The following is a 23,024-nucleotide window of genomic DNA, read 5'->3' on the forward strand; positions in this document are numbered from 1 at the left end:
CATTTTATCTCTATTATATTTTTCGTGCAGCTTTAGTTTAATTTTTTCTTTGTCTTGTATGGAATTTCTAGAGGTAATTATTGAAATGCAAAAAGATGGAAAACCATTGAATTTGTCACAACTGGAGAAGGAGTATCAAGATTGGATAATACAGATGCATGATAGATATGATGAAGAATTGGATGGTGGTGAGGATGAGCCTGTTCTTGTGATTAATCCTTCCAATAAAAAAAAACTTGGCATAACAGCTGATGGTATGGACTTGCATAGTTTTTATTGTGTTATAAATTCATTTATATTTGGTGTCTTTCTCTTATCATAGATAGATGATTTATATCGTTTCCCCCTAATATCTTGTTCTTAACTTTCATGCAATTTTGGTGACATAATATGGAACTTCTTCCCAAATTTGTAGTTGTAAGAGTGCATCAAGCTATAAGAAGAAAGGGGTTATCATGGAAATCGGGCCAGAAGGTTAAAATTCTTAAAGGAGCAATTGGATGTACAAAAAACAATCTCTATGCAACATTAGAGTATGTCTTGGTTGAAGGATTTCAAGGAGATGTGGGTGGTAAGTGCTTTGTGTTGCAGGGATATGTGTCATATTTATGTTGATTCTGGATATGATATATTGCAATCAGGAAACTGCCACATGAATAGTCTATGATTTTTAGAGGCTCAACAATTTATGTCTGCTATTTTTACAAAGGACTTGTAGAGGGTTAATGTGTTCAATGGTTTGTTGCTTCTGTGGTTTTAATGTAATCTTTGTTTTCTCATCTTCAATAGGGGAAGCACGCCTGATTTGCAGGTCTGTTTTTCTCTTATTTTTAATGTTGTTTTGGAACTATGGTTTTTCAAGATATTCTGTGTGTTTTCTTAAAAAATTTGTTGTCAATTTCTGTAGGCCGTTGGGATTCTCAGAAGAACTAGGATGCTCTCTTGTTTTCGCTGATGGAAATGCAAGTTTAGACGTACATAATTCTCTATCCTTTCCTATAAGTGTAATAGATTCTGGGAAGGTTGGTGCTTTTTGATGCCACTCTTTATTTTTATTATCCATACTGGATTCATCTTTGAATTGTTATGGTCATTTATTCATGATTGCCAGTTTCAAGCCATTGATCTTACTTCATGGAATTGCCAACTAGCAAAGAAGGAGGAGAAGGTTCCTTCTGCAATTGATGTATTGACTGGTAATGAATGTTGCCTGCTTCAGATTGATGGGGTTAGTTAACAATCCTTTCATTATGTGGACAGACTTTCAAAATTTCTGACCATATTTAGTTTCAAGATCTTGTATGCTTCTGTGGTCTTGTTTCTGTTATAAGTTCATGCATTTATGTTTATTGTTTATCTCAGGAACTACCTATTGAAGCTCCAGTAATTGCTGGTTATGTTCCTCCTGCTGAAATCGTAGCAGTTATTAGACCAGCAAGTTTTATTCATTCTAGTTCCCCTAATAGCTTAGATCAGAAATATATTTTGAAGGATGAACTGGAGATGTCCATGGAAGTTAGTCATATGCATGAAAATAAAGGTTCTCACAATGTCGAATTTGTTTATGCTGAACGTGTGAAACCTTCCTCGCGCAATGGGGTTCATGGATTATATATATATTCTCTGCGGCAAAGATATCCTGAGCTCTTCTGTAAAGCTGGTGTCTATATATTTTTGTTCTCAGTTGTAAGTACTTTCTAGGAGTTTTTATGATACAGGGCTTTTGAATTTTGCTGGTTAAGTTTTAAATATATACATGTTTGGCTGTCAGGTTTGTAAGGATTCAAGCTGCAAACGAAAAGAAGTAAAGGTGACTGTTAAGCCTGATTTAAGGGTACAAAAGTGGAGAGTTATGCAGGATGACCACAGTCCTCTTGCTGTTAATTCATCTCTTGTCATTCGGTAAAGTTTGTCATGTTTCCAAGAGTATCAGATGTGTTACGCATATAAGTGCGTTGTGCGTTTTAAGCTATAGGATTACCTTATCTCCTTGTGGAAATGTTGAACATATTCTGTTAGACTGGATGGTTATGTGCCATATAGTATGTGATATCCTTTTTAAGCTTTTAAACTTCAAAGTTTATAGCGAATTTATTTTATAAAATCATGTTGTTATTACCAATTCTGGTCAATTACTTGTTTAATTCATTTTGGAATTTTTGTAGTTCTAGAATAAATATATAAATAATAGCTATCGTGATGGCCACGGCCCTCTTGCTGATAATTCATCTGTTATCGTTCATTTAAGTTTTTCATGTTTCCAAGAGTATCAGATGTGTTAAGCATGTAAGTGCATTGTGGCCTTTTAGCTATAGGATTACCTTGTCTCCTTGGGGAAATGTTGAACGTAATCTGTTAGACTGGGTGGTTATGTGTTGTGATAACCCTTTTTAAGCTTTTAAACTTCAAAGTTTATAGCTAATTTATTTTATAAAATCATGTTGTTATGGCCAATTCTGGTCAATTACTTGTTTAATTCGTTTTGATGTTTTCGTAGTTCTAGAATAGGTATATAAATAATAGTTCTGAAACCTTTCCATCTTAACTACTTGTTAGTGTTATATGAATTTTCATAGAAAAAGTAACCATATAAACTTCCAATATCTGAACTAACTGTGCCACGTCACCCTTTGCTGTGGCACATTTAAGTATGCTGTACTAGGTACCACCAATATCATCTTTAGTATGCTTGTCCTGGTAATGTCTACTGTTTTACACTTTTACTAGTTTTAGTTTTAGGCAAGTTACATGGGCACAAAATTGTTGCTCAGCAATCAAAGACAATTTCAGTTCATCACCACAGTAATTTTCCAAAAAAAATATTGGTTTTCAAGGCACACCTTTTTCCTTGACATCTTTTCAAATTTGAACCTCATGGCCATGTCCTTGCACAACATTGCGTAGATTTATGCTATTCAGTTTGAATAGTTTGTTCCTCTTTCCTCTTATGGAATAAATTAAGCAATTTATTCTTTCAGCCGTTTAACTCGAGTTGCCTGAAAACTCATTTTTAGATGCTTTCAGCCATCATGATGTGTCCATAGTATTTTGAGGATGAATGCTGATGATACCAAAGACTATTTAGTTACCATAATTGTGATAAAATAATGATTTTATAATGATATTATCATTCCCCGAATAGTTTATGTTTCTGCATATGTGGATTGGGCCCAACCAGTAGGTCGACAATAAGTTCTTGTCTCCCCGATCTGAGAACGATGGCAAAAATTGAATTGGTAAAATCCTCTTCAATCAGTCTCCTCTTTATGCCACTTCACTTGGGCAAACTTTGTGCCACTTTAGAGGTGCATACTTCGTGCATTTTCTGACCCCATGGATCTTCTCTTTGCCTTCTAAATGCTATTGTACTTTTTGTATTTATAAGCCACTGATGATCCATGAAAGGATATAATTCTTAATGAAATGTTTTCTAGTATTGCTAAATTGAATCACAAAAAAAAGAGAAAAAAACATGTGGAACAACATTCTGCTGATATAATTGAACTAGATTTTCCATTGAGGATCTGAACCATAGAGTGTCATTTGGTATAGCATAGGACATGCGGTCATTTGGAATTTGAACTGCAATGATGCTACTCCTTCTCAACTGGAATTCTAAGTGAAGTCCAAGCAACTGTGTGTTTGTAACATTTGCAACCTAAAAAATAGAGAGAACCTAGAACAATATATTCTCACTTCTTCTTTATTTTTGCTGATTAAGCCTTTTTAGCTTTGCAGCTTCACTGTATGCAAATATTTCCCCTATGATACATTTCAGTTTATTTTCTTTTCTCTTTGTTTTTAATAACTCTATCACCAGTGCTTTCCTATACTTTCCAGGTCCTGCTTTCTTGATTTCTTTTTCTTGTAATATTTAGATCCTTTTCTGATTGTAACTGTAAACATCAATCCGTGTAACAGATCGGTTCACTTAATTTATACCTGTGTATTAATATCTTATAACTTAATTGAATAATCCTAAATAATATTCATCTTACAGGGTTGGTTCTTATATTTCATACCTTTCCATTGCTTGTTTTGATCTATACTCAAATCAAATTCCATTCTCAAGTCTTCCTGAAGCTGTAGTTAAAATATATGCAAATAAGCTCGAACTTGTCCATGTTGACAAAATGAAGATGGCGCTATCATCTAATCAGTTGTTACTGGAAATCACAGTAAGATATATGCTTCTATAGTTTTAGTTAAATTCTTCCATGTTCTTAGGGTTAGTGCCACTATAGGTGATAGTGCTGTCATTTGTCCAACAAATTATTTAGGATATGCTGATCGAATGCCATAATTTGGATATGATTCGACCTAGTAATGAAGCTATCTTGGAGGTATCTTCCCAAGTTGGAGTTCTGTCTGCTCTAGTTGCTTGCAAAGGTTGGTTCGCTTTCTCAATTATATGCTCTCCATTTACGGAATCGTAGATTTGATCATAAATTTTGGTATTCTTTCGATTAGTTTGTTTAAGATATATGTTTTAACATCTTTTTTTATCCATTTTGGATCTATGGACGATAATTGCACCAGTCATGCCGGGTCCTCTATCCTCTGTTAAGATGCAAAGTACTCCTGGATTGGAAAAAAATTTAGCTCCTGGCAAAGTTATTGACAAGCTTGTGTTGGAGGTATTCTTAAAGTTGACAACATTGGTTGTGAGATTTTTTATTTTCTGTACTTTATAGATGCTGGTTTTATAATTTGATCATAGCAATTATCTTGTTTACACATGTGCAGCACATAATTTTGTGATGTTAGCTTAATATCTTGCTTATGCTACTTGGTGCTCATGAGTTCTTTATATAATGATCGTTAGGCGTTGTCTGATATGATGCTAATACAATCTTAAGCACAAGATATTTGTTGTTTGTGAGGTTACTCTCATCCAAGGTATGCTGAACCAGTACCGGTTGTCTATCGGACCGGTTAGGACCGATGCCGAACTGGTATGCATAGCCCAGCACGCCGCGCGCGCTGCCCTCAAGGCATGCGGGCGCGCTATGGTGAACCCGTCCGAACTGACCGGTTCGCACCAGTTCCTATCCACATCTAGTTTCGGCCTGTTCCGGCCCGATACTGCTTGGTTCCAGCCTCATAAGGGTCGGATCTATTTTTTAAGGTCGAACCGGACTAGTCAGAGACCGGACTAGTTCGGTACGGGCTGAACCGGCCGATACGGACCGGTTCAGCATGCGTTGCTTGGTCCCATCAATGTTGTCTTGAAAGAAATTTACAAGGCGGTGCTAGTTTCAATTTTTGTTGTTTGTAGCAGATTTTCCAGAAGCTTGATGTTGAAAAATATGACCAGTAGTTGATTTGTAAGAGTTGTCTAATTGATGTAAGATAGTAATACTCATATAAAGTGTGGGTATTAGTTTGAACTGTCACAGACATACCAATAACTAGCAGCCTTTTTTGAAACACTAAGTATCTTAATGTGAGAGGGTTTCTGTAAAATATTTTTCACGATCATGAGAATCAGAAGTCTGTCAATACAGTTTGACTTAAAATGACATGAAATACTGTGTCTAAGCTTTTCTCGTTGAAGGGGTGAACAGAACTATGTTTTGGATGATGCAATATAGTGAAACTACGGTTCATTTGAAATATATATATATATATATATATATATATATATATATATATATATATATATATATAAAGTTTATGATGCATGCGATGCATGAATGGCGCTTTAGTCGCTGGAATTAAACTTCAGAGATCAACACGTAAGTTGAAGGCAAACTGGATTGGAGGATCCTTTGTTCTATGAAGTTAGTTCTTGCTAAGAATTTTATTAATATGACAAAATTAATCCTTCATACAATGCATTAGAAGCATGTATAGGACATGACTACTAATTTGACCATTAAACCCAGTATAAAATCATACTAGAAGTAGGACCCAATAATAAGGAAAATTGATAGAATTATTACAATTCTTATGTTGGTTATAAGTTGGGCAACTCACATGACTGAATAGCTAAGAACTGTCCATAGTGTAGATTGAAAAAGAAGTGGTAGAATTTTTTGGTTATTGCTGTGGTTATGGTCGTAGTTAATTGTCTGAGTTTCTATGTTCATGTAATTGCCTTATACATCATTTCACTTCAATCTCTTCTTCCACATTGGATCATATGTTGTCTATCTGTGCCAGATGTTCGATGCTTATGGTAATCATATTGAAGCAGGAGTAGAAGTTTCCATCCATCTTGATGGACTTTGTTTTCAAGACCACATGGGTTCAATTCGGAAGGTAAAATTATTTTAGTATGTTTGACTAATTCCGTGTGAACTAATGGGCATACAGAAAATACTTTTCATAGTGTTGTTTTCTGTGTATTTCTTTCAGAAAAAATACTAATAAACATTTAGTTGCCCTTCTTCCAACTGACTGAATTTTTGAATACCATAATATGTAGATGAAAATGGAAAAAAGGGAAAATGTATGCCCTATATTCCTCTATGTTTGTCATCATTTACATATTATATAACAAATTTCTTTATGGTTTCTAATTTTTTCATGTTTTTATTCTGTTTGCATCATTTGTATTCTGGAGAAAGTTGTTATAAATAGCACCAGCAGCTAATTGATATGACTAATATACTCTCACTAAAAAAGAATTTCTTAATTGTAGGTGAACAGTGATGGTTGTGTGACCCTTTGTGGCCTATTGAAAGTTGTTGCTGGCTATGGCTCAAAGGGTATGTGCTTTTCTCCTCTCTTCCTTTTTTGCAACGAATTCCAATCGAAAAATAAAATTTGAGAGGATTTTGTATTGTATAAGGTGAAAATCTTCTTTTTAGAGGCAATAGCCTCTAAAAAGATACAATAGCCTGCATGTAGTCTATCATTGCAAAGATATGGCGGTCAACATTTGTTAGAGGCAACATCAGAGATATGCTTTCCTGTTGTCTATTCAATGGACATCTTCATAGTTGTGTTAACTATTGCACAATAGCCTTATTATATTAGGTTTTAATATCTCATCCTTTTGGTTCGATTAGGGTCCAAAAACTTATAGCACTGGTACACCACCACCAATACTTTATTCTGATGTTCTTATTCTCCAATGTCTATCATGTTGAAGGAAATATTTTCATTTATTCTGATCTTGATAAAATCTGTTATGGTTGTGAAGATCCCAGCGAGTGTTACTGCATCATATACTGCAGCTGTGATTTTCAACTGCCATCATGACATATATATGGGGATGTTGTCATGGATGTGTCGGAAAAGATGGACAGACAGTTTTAGAATTCAGTAAATCAAAGTAGCTCAAGGATGCACAGTGTGAGGAGAAACTGGTTGAGGTTGTTTGGCAGTGGATGCTGTATGCTGTTAGAAAAGATAAGCTTTCCAGATTATTGGTTCAAAAAAGGGAGGGTTTAAATAGTTAGAAGGGATTTGATGGAATTTCCCATTCCTGAAAAATGGGTTTGTATAAGAACTAATGGCAAAATAGTATGCATGAAGTACATTTAATAATGGAGATAAACTTCCTTGTTTATATTTGCTCTGTAGTTTTGTGCAATTCTTTAGCAACCAAATCATTTGCAACTTTACCCACCAATAATCCGTCATCCTGGCGAGTGGCAAACAAATGACCACCTTTAATTGGTGGGCATAATTATTCTCATAAGCTGTTAGATATAGAATTTTCTTTTGATTTCCGTATTGCATGCTCTTAGCTTATCTAGGTCATTCTATGTTGAGAGTTGAGATATTTTGTATACAGACCCATCATGGGAAGAATATCTGATTTTTGAAAGTTGATATTCAAAATGACATTACAGAATTAGCATTTTATGAGTCTATATGTGAAATGCAAAAATGATTAAACATTATTAGCTGTATTAATTGTGATCTTTAGTTTTTTTTTTCTTTCTAAGTGTTTGCTGGACTGTGCAGTATGTCTTTCTGTTTTTGTTGATGACAAATTGGTTGTTGAGAATATACTCCAAGTAGCAAAGAGGGAGTTGAGAGCAGTGTCAGGGGTTAGTTTGACTTTTCTTCTTGCATGACTTTCTTCTGCAGACCTGGGGCAGGTCATGCATTGAGACACTTTAGAGCTCAAGTAGTCCTTGGAATTTGATATGTTGCAGGTACCTGGCTACTGTACAGCAGGTTCCCATTTGGAGAATGTTGTCTTTGAAATTTTCGATTCTGATGGTGTAGTTGATGAAGCCATACATGGTCAACATCACACACTTACAATAAAATCAGAACCACTGAAATTGGATGGCACAATTCAGTACACTTTCCAGCATGGCCGGTGCATTGTGCCTGTTATTCCAGTCCCTCAAGAATCAGGGACATTCCGCATTATGGCTTTTCATACACATTTCCCTGATCTGCGAATCAGCATTGAGGTTCTGACCTGTGAGAACCCATTGATTTTCAGTTGTCAAGTCTTCACTTCTGATTGGATGTTTTACTGTGCAGATTTGTGTTGGGCTAGCTCCTAAATTAGAGTTGGTCACTGTGACGGATCTGGGTGCTAGCATTTATCAATCTCAGTTTTCGGATGATAGGATCCCACTATTACTGGAATCATCACAATGCCACTCCAGTCAGATGATCCCTAGTCCGACAAGCCTCTATGTCACGTCGATAATTGATGATGCCAAGGTGAAGTGAAGGATAATGCATTAAATTACTGAATTCTGCAATTTGATTGCTATATTTGAAATGATGTCAGCTTTTGTTTTGTTTTGTTTTGTTTTTTCCTCCGGTAAGTGAACTTTTGAGTTCATTTATTTATCCAAGCTCAGACCAAGCAAAAAAGTTGCCTAGTATGAACTCTTAGACCATTCATGAAATTGGATTATGTTAAAGACGTTGTCAGGCAAACTTACATGTTCATGATTGTTCTATTAAGTTTCTTCTTTATATAGACTGTATAATTAATTATTATTTGTTAAATCAATCATATGAAAACTTCTGAATCTTGTATAAAGTATAGAACTGAGTGACTAGTGCTTGAAGTCTTTATGCACCCGTGACCTTGGAACAGATCTACTCAATGTAATCTGCCCAAATCCACTGAAACCAGGACTGGCCTGAACCACTCAAAATGACCATCCTTTTAGAGAACCAAGTCGTATTCAAAACAAACTAGCTAGTAGATTTTCAACTTGTAATGTGGATCTCTATCAGATGAAATAACTGATAATGTCTTTTTGTCTGTTTTGAGAACGTGTTCCTTACCTTTAGGTAATGTGTTTGATATGATATGCTTCAGAAATTATCCAATTCTCCAAATTCTTTTCTTGGATATCATTATAATAATATGATCATTGGACATGCAACAATTTCTACCAAACTCCACTTTCTAGTTGCATGAGTTTGCTCAGTTCCATTTGCTAAATTTTGGTGGCTATAACTTTTTTCTACCTAAACCAAGGGTGCATCGTCTTTTTTCACTAAATATTGGTGGCTATAACTTTTTTCTCCAGTGGGAAGTTTGGATTAAGTTGCATGTCACAACTGTTTATCCTTCATGCAGGTGTTTGCTGGGGTAAGAATGCAGTAAGATAGTTAAATTGCTCCGACATAATTCAATAACATTATATTTTTGTTTAGTTAATTTATGCTCATACTATTCTCATTTTCTTCTGTTTAGTTTAATATATACGTTGTTGTACCAGCTTTAATCTATCTGCAGCAGTTCCTACAATATTTTTGTGATAAGAGCAGTCCATGTTTTATGAATGTCTTTCTCAGAAACTTGATGATGCTATGGCTGAATTGGGGCTGCGGATAAGAGAACATGAGGGCAAAATAAAAATGCTCGATGATCAAAAGACGCAGATTGGAAAAGAAATTTATGATCTGAAAGGTTCTAAAATCTAAACTCTTCTCCATCACTCCTTTCAGCAACGACTTTCTTTCTGATTTGAGCTAGAATGCAAAGATTAGAACATTGATTATTGATGATCTATCAATACGATGAGCATATTTTCCATATCATCAAGTTCCATTTTATTAAAATAGGATCTGAGACTTATTTTGTTTTAGTGATGAATACGCGGAGGAAATCTTCATATTGACGGCTTTAGTTGTGTAGTTACCTCAAGGATAAGATATGTATTATGTGAAGTCATTGGTGTATCTTTCTACCATGTGTGCCAACTGGTATCAATGCATATCACTTTTGTATACATCAGTATAGGCTGATGCCTTGAGGTTTGAAGCTATACTTCTCTTTCCCACTTTAAACATGTATCTGACCATCCAGAGTACTATTTGTTTCTACTCTAGATGACCTTGAAGGCTTGAACTCTTGTTGCTGATCACTTTTGTTTTTGGGGTTTGAAGCAAGAATTAGATGCCTCTACCAACCAGGGACTAGCATAGGGTACCTGTGATACAAGCCTGGATTGCTTACTCACCCCATGAAGACCCATACTGCGCTGTATCACTCACTACTCCTATTTGTAATTTAACTTTTTCCTGCTAATTGGAAGTGGACCAATACCAGCCTGTGCTAACCACACGTCACCCCCTATTGCAGGATGTATGGTACAGGCTGGTGACTGATTCTGGTTCATACCTTGTTTTTTACATCCTTGATTTGATTTTAATTGGATCAAAGGTTAGAAATAAAGTATTCATAATGTATAATCTTTGTGCAATACCGAGTAGAGTATAATTGGCAATGTATAGATAACATCTGTACGACAGTTGAAATGTGTTGATGATCTGTAGGCAAAATCACATGTCCCTTTTAGTTTCATCATGGATTTTGAGCTTGTTTGTATTGTTAACTTGTAAGATAGTGGGATAATGTATTGGTTTTTCTCCACCATTTGAAACCAAAGCAAAGCATATGTTGAACTGCAATCAACGTAGATGTTTGAGTTATGATCTGGAAATTTTCTGTAGATTAATGCAAAGCTGTGCCTATTTGTTTGTTGTCTATGTACTTGTATAAAATAATTAAAATTGTTCTGTGCTCAAAAGTATTGAATAAGCAATGCAGTTTAGCATGCAAGATGCATGATTCCTTTTCACAAGCGCATGTTGGCTGTAGAAAACAATTGGCATCCTGTGTGAACCCTTAACTGGCATGAGCACAATAGACAGTACTTCAATCTGTGATGGGACTTGATGAGAAGTTGTTAAGAGTGAAGAAGGACCATCAGTAGCATCATCTCCTCAAGATAATCTGGGTTTTCCTATACCTTAGAGAAGTTAATGACATAATGATGGAAGAAAGAGTTGATTTATGTTGAGTTGGTTGAGGTTGTTAGGCTTGCTTTAGTCACAATTCCTTTTTTTAAGGGTCACCATTCTAAAAGAAACCACCTTTGCTTAAGCGGTTCCTGATTCTCCATTTTGGAGTCCAACCACTTAAGCAACTGCTGTATGCCAGCTTTCTGCCTACACATGTCCAAGCATCCACATAGGCCTAGGTGAGTCAGGCTTGGACTAACTTTTGAGGCGAGTCAGGTTTTAGGCAGAGAAAATTTGGCTATTAAGGGTGTCAAGCAGGTAGATTATAACCCCCGTGATTTGGTATAGCTTATAGCTTATAGGTTTCACTAATTCTTATTTATGGGTTATAGCTTATAGGCTTCACTAATTCTTGATTTGGTAGTTATTTTCTACTTGATTGATTGTTCATCTAGTAGAGGTGCTTGCATTAGTTAAATATAACGATCATTACTTTGGAATGGTCATTTTTCCTATATTTTAGAGAGAAATTTGTAATTTTATTTGTAAACATGCATTAACAAAAAGAAATCATCAAATAAATGTGAAACATTTTCAATTAATTTTTAATATTTTTTTAAGTGTCCATACTTGAGTGTCAAACATTTTCGGACTACAGAAGTGATGATAAGATTCACAAGAAGCAGTTAATCATCTAGCTGCAAAATAAACCTGTATTGTGTTGTGACTTCAAATCTGTTCAATAGGATGGAACCTGTTCTTGATTAAGACCATTGACTGTAGTTCTGTTTCACCAATTTTGTAGGGAAACATGTGAGGCACTGGATCTTTTGGTGCGTGTTGGCAGAAAAACATAAAAATGTGCTTTTATAGGTATGGAAAAACAGTGAAACAACTCTTTAGGCAGAATCGTAAAAAATCCCTATGAGTAAAACCATTTATACATTTCTCTAGTTGTCAGATCAAGCTTTCGGTTGTGGTGGATACATTCTTTATGCATGCCATAGGAAAAATATCTAGGAAAATGGAGTTTGTGGTGACCAAATTAGTTTTGGTTTCTTCTATTTCTTTTTCTTGCGAACCAACAGTGATTCAATTTGATTTACTGGTGAAGTAGATATTAAGGGTTATGCATACCCGTAAGATAGTTTGCATTGTAATTTTAGATTTTGACTGTAGCGCCAAAGTTAGCAAATTGTCTTATCCACATCTTTGAGTTCTTTATCTAGCTCTAGAAAAAAATATATTTAACAGGAAACCAAATCATAAACTACTTACAATACACAAAGGATGTTGCTCACCTCCAATCCCCCACTCCCTATGTGCATTGTAGAGGAAAAGATTCCAACATGCTTTGATGAGACCAAGGAAATATGCACTGTAGCTTTTGTTCCACAAAATTATGTAATTGACTAGAACAAGAAAGTTTATAAGAGAATGAATATGGTGAAACCGAGCAATAACATGAGTAAGCATAAAAATTCTACGTGAATGAGTAAGCATAAGAAAGTTATCCGACCGTTCAACCTGTACCATACCGGTACCGGCCTCCACCGGTATGGTACAACGGTGGAATCCGGTTCCGACCCCTTTGCGGTTCCTTGCCCGTAACGGTACCGGTCGAACTGCACCGGTTCGGGCCTGTACTTGCGGGGAAGAAGGGGAAAAGTGAGGAGAAGGGAGGAGGAGAGAGGGAAAGAAGACTTGTCGCGCTACCTAGCCTCTTTCTTCCTTGTGAGCACCTCGCGGGGAAGAAGAGCTCGTTTGCTCGCAGAAGAAGAGAGGAGAGAGGGAAGAACAGAGGAGGAGCTCGAGAAGAAGAAGAGAAGGAAGAAAAAGAAAAGAAAAAGAGAGAGAGAGGCCGGCGGGAGCGCGCCCGCGCGAGGGAATGCGTGCGCGAGTGGGGAAACGTGTTTCCGACTCGTGCCTGCGCGCGTTACTTGCAGTAGGAATCACGAACGACGCGCAGGGAATCGCGCGTGAACGTTTACCCACGCAGGCTCGCCCGGCGGGGCAGCGAGCCGCAAGCGTTCTCGCATTTTTTTTCAGAACCGGTTCGATACTGGTTCCGAATCGGTACCAGTCTTCACCGGTACGTCGGTTCGGTCGGTTTAGAAAACTTTACAATGGGCATATTTATCTCATTGTTGCAGAGCATGGCAGTACTTTGGAATTTGGCGTTTTGCTAGAATTATCCTATCGTAGAACAAAATGCCCACAGCTACCCCATACCCACACCTTGTCATGTTTGACATATCTCTAGTTTATCGGTCAAAGAATTGCTCTATTTAGGAATGATCTTCATATGTATATCTTTTGAAAGCAGATCAAAGGATAGCAAAGGTAGAAGCCAAAAAAGAATTGACAAGTGATAATGGCATATATTAGGATTGTTACGAGAGCCAGAAAAGAATTAACAAGTGATAAATTGTTCTAGTTCCTTCTCTTTCCCTTCCTCCTCTTCATCTCCTTTTATCTTTACTTCCAATTAATTTGTATGCTTATCAAGAAAAACCTATATGGGAAATGCATGGATAATGGAGAGCTGACTAAGTTCTCTCTTTTTCTTAAGACATTTTTCAGAAATACTCTGATAGCTTTTGTTTGTGCTATGATTTTTTTTCTACCATTTTCTTGTATCAGTATTGACTTTCTTTAGATCGTCCATGTTATTGGTTATCACGGTTTACCATCTTGGTATTGGACCCTATACCGGTATCATACCGATACAGTGTTGGTATACCTGGTATGGGGGTTGGTTTAGCATACCGAGAATTGATACGCGTTGCTTCTGGAATTCCAAGTTTCTGTTTGGTACGGTATGGTATGCTCGGTATGGGGCTATATACATTGGTATAGTGAACCTTGCTTGTTATAATTCTTGATATATTGTCAGTATGCTTTGTTATACTTAGTGTGAGGTACAAGCATGGTATGTTGTACCGAACAGGACGGTATCAGGCATACCGTACCATACCACTTTGGTACCGGTACTGGTAGTGGAGGCGTGCCAAGTGGTTTGCCAAAAAAATCGCGTACTGTACCGTACCGATGCTATGCTAGTGTATCACCGGTACGGGATCCGGTACCGAGGTGGCGAATCTTAGGTACAAGTCTATAAGATATTCCCATACATTTCTAGTCATTGAGTTTATTTAAAGAACAATGATAACTTTGTAGAATGGTAGCCTGTCTTTTTTCTGTTGAACTTCTGATTTTGTCTTTATGCATTATGAAACTGTTCATATTTGTCAGGGAAAATATAATTTCTTGACTATAGTGAATATTAGTCTAACAATGTGATGTAATTTACAGTTCTGATGGGACCTCAGCACTTGAGCCAAATCAACTTATTGATTAATGCCAAAGAAAAAATCACGAAACAAATTGAAGGGAAAAGTGATACTGCTGCTGCTGTTTTCTGCAATCTCCGTAAGGCCATTCAAATTCTAGAACCTCAAGAACACTTTATGGAAGATGTTGTTGGCCTTGCTTCCCTTCTTGGAACAGTTAGCGACAGTAAACTCAGTAGGTAAACTTTGTGTGCTTGTATAACCAAGGCCATAAAATTTTCTATTTCATATTATAATGCATACTTCTTGCATATGATATTCACATTTTTCAGTTGTTTTTTTAAAAAAATTGTTGGCAGGATATTTGCTGAGTATTTGGGTGAAAATTACATGCTTGCAATTGTCTGCAAGTCATATGAAGCTGCAACTGCTTTGGAAAGGTATGGTGCGGATGGAAAAATTAATCGCCATTCTGCTCTTCATGAAGCAGCAGCTACACTTGGAATCACAATAAATAGGCGATTCCCTGTGATTTGCCTTGAAGAGATAAGGTGGAGACTCTTCAACTTATTCAATGAAATTATCTTGATTGATATGAAATTTTTTTATGTAGTCCACAATGATGTTGATATGAACACACTTGCCTACCCAAAGAATATCGAAGGCTTGTTAAGTAGCATTATTAAAGCTGACTAGCCTGAATTGATGAGATATGGCTTTTTGTTTCAGTTGCATGCCAGCGAACACAGAACCTACTTAATTTAATTTTATTCTAGTAATAATTACTGTATCTAAATTAAAATTTCATTTTACAAATAAATACATTCATTGTTTTCAAGTTTTCATATATATATAATAATGGTATAATAGTATTTGCTCTTTAGAAGCTCAACATCTTGCAGTAGTAAATTTTATTTTACAACTAAGCATTCATTGTTTTGAAGTTATCATATCTTTCTAATACTGGAATGATAGTGGTTGCCCTTTAGAAGCTCTATATCTTGCAATAGTTGGCATAATATCTTACAATAGTTGGCATACTGATTCTATGTTGGCAGTCCATACAAAGGTGAAATCATAAATAATGATCCTCAAAGGTGGCTTGCATTGCCTGATCCACTTTTACAATCGGGTGAGACCCCAGCTGGATTTAAAGGATATGCAGTCAATATGATCAACCTTGACATCGATCACCTGAATACAAGAACAGCTGCTGGTTATGGTCTTCGGGAGACCTTATTTTATCGGTTATTTGGAAAGCTGCAGGTATACCAAACCAGGGAACATATGAAAGTGGCCAAAACCTGTATAAAGCATGGTGCAATTTCTCTGGATGGTGGGATTATGAGAGAGAATGGTATTATTTTGCTTGGAGACTGGTAAGCATAATATTTTTATATTGAGGCAGTGTGTTTATTCTTTTGTTGCTCTATTTCATTAATATTAGATGGAATTTTTAGTCTCCTCTGTCTAATTCATTTAAGAATTGTCTATATTCATTGAAACATGCCTGATAAGATTTCAGTTGTTACAATTGTTTGAATAGTCCTTTCTAAACACATCAAATCACAAATGTTGGTTGTGTACAGAAAGGTAAAACTGATGGTTATGTTGGTGTTATTCTGTATTGGACAATATCCACTATATATAAATATTATTATGCCTTTATGTGGGTGCACAATTATCATAATATGGTTTCGTCTGCTAGTTTATTTCATATTATGTTGATTGATTGCCTTAATGACAATAGAATGATATAGCAGTTTGTGCTTGTGACCTGCCAGCCTTTTTCTGTTGCAACTTTCATATCATGCATATTTACAATTTCAAACCATTTGGATCTGTGTTCTATTGTGTAGCTCTTTAAGGTCCAATACATAAATATTTACATGGCATATGTACACAAAACACATACAGAATACATATTCCATGAGGTTTTGAATCCATTTTCCCAATGCTAAATGCATGTAAGAAATTTAAATAGAGTATCTGTGTAATTAATAATGACCTACAACATATAAAATGCCTGAGAATGAAAATAAACTGTTGTATAAGCTTATTTTGCACCAACTGGTCATGACTACAAAAATAAGAGTCTCCACTAGTATTTATCTTGATCTCTAAAAACTAATCTACCAATAGGCAGTAAATTAAATCAAGTCATCATGTCTTGCCACTTAAAAATGCTCATTGTTCGATCATAACCAGCATAATTTTTTTATCCACAACAAATGGTAGATGAGCTAAGTTAGAATCATCAGCTTATAGTTAGAACCTACCATCTTCATGCGGCAACCACTTCGAAATCTCTAGGGTCTTGCTCTCACAACCACTATGGCAGCATTTCCTTGCATTTTTGAGAGCTTTGCCTCCCCCTCCAACAGCAAAATCTATCACTTGAGATCAAGAATCGCCGAACCGGTATCGGTAGGCGTACTGGTCGGCCACCGGACTAGTTCGAACCGGTACCAAACCGGTACGGCCTCCGAACTGCGTAGGATAATATCCATCAGAAGATGACTCCGACGCACTATATGCATAGGCTGTCTGAGGCCGTGGATAATAGGATCTAGGATACAACTCTGCATCCTATCCTCCTGAACGACCTCGAGGAGCCCGTTTTTTATATGCAATGGTATCCTTGCGGGCTCTATCAGATGGCCTATCATGGTTTTTATCCTGTGTAGCAAACGTAAACTAGAACTTACTGGTGTATCGAAGACCAGCCTCCGGCTGTGTCTCATAAGCAGTACTATACTATCCACTCCCTCCATGGCTAGTAGATCCGTCACCACCAGAACCTTTATCACTGTTGCAACAGGTCTCCTCGACACTCTCCATTGGGGCCATTTGTTTCTTTTTTTTGGTTTGCTGGGCAGCTGCCTTCTTATCCTTCGTGCCCCTCTCCGCTTGGCTATGTCGCCCTCTTGATCGAGTCGACTGGGTACCGTAGTGTCCTCGTCCGAGCATCTCTCGATCATTTATCATGAAAGGGTGTCTCGTATCAGCCATGCAATGACTGGCTCCCTTGTGGCCGCGGCTGATCAGCTGTTGGAGTGCGTGGAATATTGCTCTACAATAAAATTTGCCTCGTTGGCTATGAATCTGGCGGTCGTGGTGGTGATCCTGGCTTATCATCGTCATCATCGTCGAAAGCCCTATATATCGGATCTGCATACTTGAGCTCCACTTTCTTCTGAATATACTTTTGCCTCAACCGCAGATTGTAGTGAACATATACAAGGTCGTTGAGGCACTTCCGTGTCAAACGGTTCCTCTGCTTGCTGTGGATGAGGGCGAAGGTGGACTAGTTGTGCTCACAGCCACTCGAGGAGACCGTCTAAGAGAGAATCTGGATAACCATCCGCTTAAGATTTTTTGCGGACGCCCTAAAATGAATCCACCATTCAGCTACAAAAATATTGAAAAAAATAGATTAGTACCATATTAGCTGCAAAAACATGAATCCACCCTCTAACGCCGGGTGAATGTCCTTCTGATGTGTAGCGTACCTGGATTCATAGTTGTCTTACTCACGATAAATGCTCACTGTCCAAAGCTGTTGTTGCCCTCTAAATAATTTGGTGTATGAACAAGAAGCGTGTTGTATTATATTAATAAAAGAAGATACCGGTAAACTTATACATGTTACGAAAGTTAAGTTACCTCTTCTAGATATAAGGTCACGTCTTCTAGCTCAGTCTTCATCTTGTAAATGACATTACGCAGAGCCGCCAGAAGTCCATCATCCATACCAATTCCAAGTCCGTTGTACTGAAATCGAGGATTTAGGTAGTATGATGCATATGGACGACCATGTCTTAGTAAACTTGTCCAAGTACAACCATCAATATAATTATCAATGTTCTTCTTGCTTATCTGTTCGGCTAGATGCAATTCTTTACCCATTTGGGCATCCCACCGCTGCTCAGTGATGTTGATGTACTTCTGGGCATAGGCTGGATCTGCCTCCATAATTTGAACCTTTGCCCTCTCCATCATGTGATACAGGAAACCTATCTGGCGATACCTCTCGCTATCCACGGCCCGCAGCACTTCATATATGGTTTGATAGTTTAACTGTCGCAGTGACCCGCTGACAGAATGTGTGCCTCGTCACCAAGTCTTCCATCTTGCTTCCTTCAGTGCCGGCCTGGGCATATCTACTTTTCTACCACTCGGGACTGACAAACATCTGACGTAGAGCTTCTTTCTTCTCGAGAAGGCTATCAAGTGCAATTTAGTTGGTAGCAAACCGTGTGACTCCTGGTCTTAGAATCTGTCTCTCTGCAAACTTCTTCATTAGTGAAAGGACTCAAGTATGGTTTTAAATATACCTGGTGATGCGTTGGGCTGTCTCCTTCGTATGCTGCACTCTACGGATCTTCCTAATATCCATCAGCATGATATCGATGCAATGTGCAACGCATAGAATCTACAAAATATATAGCTGCTTCTCCATCAAGATCTCTTCGGCAGTCTTATATTGCGACCCATTATCAGTGATGACCTGCACGAAATTATCCTCTCCTACCTGATCAATCATCTCCTTCATAAGTTTTGAGGACATACGTGGAGTCGTGCATTTGATTCGAAGCATCTATCGACTTGTGAAAGTTTCGTATCATAATATGTTACAAAGTTGATGATGCTCCGCTTGGTAAGACCGGTGCAACCATCACACATCACAGTCACTCTATATGTGGGCCACTTGTTCTTGTAGGAGGCAATCCATTTCTCTAGCTTCTTATTGTTGTCAAAAAGCTCACCATAAATGTCCTTCAGGCCTGGAGGATCTACACTGGGACCAGCAACCTGTATGGCAGAAATGGCAGACCTGTATTGTCTTCCACATTCGCTGGGATGTGGCTGAAGTGGAATAGATCCAATAGCTCGACATATATTCTTCTTTCTATCCTTCTTCAACATTGAGTCAACCCTCTGCTGCTTCGCTTCTCTGCTGGAGAAGGCATGCAGATCTAATCATGGATTGACGCTTCTTGTAGAATCTCTCTAGATAACTTTTTTTGGCCACCGAAAGAACTCAGGATAGATGCAATCTGGCCATTGCCTCTGCGGACGCCCTCCCTGCCTGAGGATGTTTTCATGAACTTTGGATCTTGCCTGCTGCTCGCGGAACTGGTACTCAACTTGTAGAACAAGGGCCCAAATCGAGCCCTATGTCTGGCCACCTCCTACTGCCACTGATCATCCAGGCTCGTCTGTATGGCAGCCACAATCTGTTCCTCTTCATCTAGACCCTCGACTTCCTCTGACTCTCTTGAGTGATAGAAAGGTGGCTTTGCCGTTCGGCGTTCCACCTCCGCCTTCTTCTTAGCAGTCCTCTCATTCGCTCCTTTGATTTCAGCAAGGTTCTTCCTCATCAGCAGCCGGACCTCCAGTGGGCATGTAGGGCGTAGCTACCTCATGGAAATTACCAGCTAAGTATTGCTTCAGCCCAGTTATCCCTAAAATTGGTGCCGAGCCTCGAGCATTCGCCCATGCACCCAGCCAATATCGGGTTGTGAGGGGTTGGTTTTCCTTAATGGCTTCATTCCTGTGAGAATGATAATTTATTTATTTATTATTTTTTATAGTATCTGTTTTTAAAAAAATTATTTGTTATAAATTCAGAAAAAGAAGATTCCCGTGAGAATGACGTACTACTATTTTTTCAATTTTTTTCCATTTTAATATTTTTTTATTATATTTTATATTTAAAAAATAATTTTGAAATAATAATATTCTAAAAAATAAAAATATTTATGTCAACATGCACATCCTCCATAGATCTACAACATATAAAAAAATCATGCGTAAATCAAAAAATTTGGCATGTTCTCCTCTTATTTTGCAATTTTTGAGCTATTTTTTCTAAGTCTATTAAAAAAATATTAAAGAAAAAAAAAGGAAAAAAAATATATCTTAATTAGCTTTCACTGGATTTTTTGAAAAAGAAACACTCTCTCACCTCCTCAATTTTTTTCCTTCTGAATCTATTTTGGAAAGGCCTTCTTCGGCCTTCCCTTGCCTCGACCGTTTAGCTTTTATAGCCAAACGGGCGAGGTGTCGAGAAACTGTGGCCAACATGGCCACAATGATGACAGCGCGCCCGCTGTCGGCCACTTTGGGCCACAGCGCTGCACTAAGGGTGTACCGGTGCGAGCCGTACGCGGCAGTATCGGGCTTGTACCAGTGCGAACCAGTCTAATTCGCACTGGCACGCTTCCGTACCACTCGGTTTCGGCCCCCCTATGGGGCCGAGACCGTTTTTCACTATCGTACCGTACCGGTATGGGACCGGACCAATCCAGTACAGGCTGAACCTGACACTATTTTACAAATTCATTGTCCTTCAACAATTTAATGGTTCATTGTTCTCGAGGATTTCAGCTCAGAAAGATCAAAACCATAATTCAAAGATTGCAAACAATGTGATATAGTTCAATGTACATACTATCTGTTTGCTTTCCAGATTTTATTTCTTTTGTTTTTCTTTCTTTTTTCACAATCATTTTGTATTTTATCCTTTTTCTTTGTTCATCAGAAACTCTAAACTTTGAGGTGAAACTGCCCGAACTGCCTATATTAAAATTCACCATGCCAAACTGAAACCCTGGTTTTTGAACCTCGGCACGTGCTGTGATGGTGGGTCACTTCCGTGATTAATATAACCCAACAAATGATGGCTAAGGAATAATTTTGAGAGTTCACACAAAGTACAAATAAGATGTATAATTCTTCAATTACAGATTTAACATTTACCATTTATATTTATCTGTCTGATGTTTTTACTTCACTTGGACTTAAAGTAATCTGCGTCAAATATCAGTTGCTGTGTTAACTGTTTCTTCTCCCACCTCTATATCCTTGTAATGGGCAATTAAACAATTTAGAAGACTGAATCTCGGGTTCTCTCGTTGACCATTAAAGGTCATTGAAGTGTATCACCTTGTACAACTAAAAAAAAATGGAGACCCAAATTTTAAAGCTAATAAGGGTAATGTCATTTGAAAATGACCAGATGGCCTCCTAGACTTACAATTCAAAATATATTTATTGATATAGTAGACAGAGAACTTGTATCTTGAGTTTTGCAGTGCCTTGTGCAGTGTCACAACATTGTAGCAAGATGTTGTTAAGATTTTGTACAAGATCCATTGCAAGATTTTCCTGTATGAAGATCGTCATTTTCTGTTGCAATTTATCAAATATTATTAATACTTTGTGCCAATGCTTGAGAATTTCTGTATATTGGGTTTTTATGCGTTTAAAATCTAGTTCTCCAATATTGTTGCCTGATATTGTTTTTGTAAAAGCTGCTGACTACAATTTTGATGGGATGATCCATATTAGAATGCTCTCAGTTTTTTCCCTATTAAGAGATAATCAATGTTAATGAATTGTTCGTATGATTTGAATGGGTTAACAAAAGTATTACATTATCAGATTGTGGCAGTAGAGATATTTGTGGCTTTATTAATTTATTTTGCTTTCTATAGTGAACCAGAGATAGTATTTCCTGTAATTACTTTCGAAAATCAAATGGAACTCTCGAGGAACATGATTGATGTCCTCAAGCAGATGGAGGAGAAACGGTGTCTTTTAAAAGTAATTGATGAAGAAATGTCAAAGGTAGCAGAAGCTCGTGTAAATGACTTGGCCAGGTTCAGAAAGAAAAGTAAACAGTTACGTGCAGTTTTGGCAAGGAAAAATTCCTTGGAAAATAGCTTCCCCAGTTAATGTCAAGAATTTTTCATGTATAGAGCCCTTTATTTTTCTCCTCAAAAATGTAACGGGTCTCTTTTTTGGCTATATATTTGGTTTTTGTTAAATAAGCATGTTATGGCTGGTCTTTTGTGGGAGTGGCGTCCCAAATGTGGGATTTTCTGGCAGGTGTTAACCATTTTGTGGTTTGGAGTGGGAGAGAATAGTCTACATGAATGTAAGAACTAGAATAGCTTGTAAATAATTTATCTAGTATTGCTATTTTTGCATACAAGGATCATCTGGGCCATCCAGTTTGGACAATAGAGTTAATGAGATTATCATGGTTTTAAAGCCTCATTTTTCATTTGATGCCACTTCAATCCAGGCTTCTCTTGGGCAGTGCTTTTATCTAGTTAATGGCTTGGGCAGGGCTTTTATCTAACTAATGGATATGGTGAAGGGAATGTCCAAAAATTGATGACTTAGTTCCTACGCCACTCTGCTACTGTTACCAAATGGAAATAGTTCGTTCACCAACTGTTGTGACATCTGCATTGAATCCAGTCATTCTCCGGAAAAAAAAAAGAATTGCATTTGAGAAAGTGATACAGTGATAACTCATTGATGACAGATCAGTGCACTTTACATTATTGGACATACAATGCATGTGATGGAAGCATGACTAGATGTCATATATGAGATACGCACCTTGAGATATATATGATGGTTGTGCCCACGGCATCATATAGAATACCTGATCAGCATGATACATAATTAAACAGGTATTTCTCCTCGATTTTGTCTATAATAGGAAAAAGAAAAAGAGAAAGGGGA

The 23,024-nt window shown here is 37.3% G+C and overlaps 1 protein-coding gene across 4 annotated transcripts in view; it reads left to right on the forward strand.

Annotated features, from left to right (window-relative positions):
* GMI1 (gamma-irradiation and mitomycin c induced 1) overlaps positions 1 to 22,477 on the forward strand; it is a 45,582-nt gene extending 23,105 nt beyond the window's left edge. For 2 of the 4 annotated variants that reach the window (XM_039129041.3, XM_039129042.3), the window contains exons 19-37: positions 72 to 254; positions 416 to 571; positions 790 to 1,022; positions 1,112 to 1,228; positions 1,363 to 1,686; positions 1,772 to 1,902; positions 4,001 to 4,178; positions 4,281 to 4,389; positions 4,540 to 4,637; positions 6,166 to 6,264; positions 6,647 to 6,713; positions 7,921 to 8,006; positions 8,115 to 8,381; positions 8,455 to 8,640; positions 9,736 to 9,850; positions 14,503 to 14,719; positions 14,840 to 15,031; positions 15,539 to 15,859; positions 21,983 to 22,477. In XM_039129041.3, coding sequence (XP_038984969.3) covers positions 72 to 254; positions 416 to 571; positions 790 to 1,022; positions 1,112 to 1,228; positions 1,363 to 1,686; positions 1,772 to 1,902; positions 4,001 to 4,178; positions 4,281 to 4,389; positions 4,540 to 4,637; positions 6,166 to 6,264; positions 6,647 to 6,713; positions 7,921 to 8,006; positions 8,115 to 8,381; positions 8,455 to 8,640; positions 9,736 to 9,850; positions 14,503 to 14,719; positions 14,840 to 15,031; positions 15,539 to 15,859; positions 21,983 to 22,223 — 3,320 coding nt within the window. In that variant the 3' untranslated portion in view covers positions 22,224 to 22,477. The remainder of the gene's footprint in view (positions 1 to 71; positions 255 to 415; positions 572 to 789; positions 1,023 to 1,111; positions 1,229 to 1,362; positions 1,687 to 1,771; positions 1,903 to 4,000; positions 4,179 to 4,280; positions 4,390 to 4,539; positions 4,638 to 6,165; positions 6,265 to 6,646; positions 6,714 to 7,920; positions 8,007 to 8,114; positions 8,382 to 8,454; positions 8,641 to 9,735; positions 9,851 to 14,502; positions 14,720 to 14,839; positions 15,032 to 15,538; positions 15,860 to 21,982) is intronic. The other 2 variants (XM_026802763.4, XR_016413288.1) reach the window with 2 other exon arrangements.
* The last annotated feature ends 547 nt before the right edge of the window (positions 22,478 to 23,024 follow it).

Source organism: Phoenix dactylifera, chromosome 5 (genome assembly GCF_051530095.1).
Source record: "Phoenix dactylifera cultivar Ajwa chromosome 5, Ajwa_hap1_PhDact_Kaust_v1.1, whole genome shotgun sequence".
In the NCBI taxonomy this organism is placed as follows: Eukaryota; Viridiplantae; Streptophyta; class Magnoliopsida; order Arecales; family Arecaceae; genus Phoenix; species Phoenix dactylifera.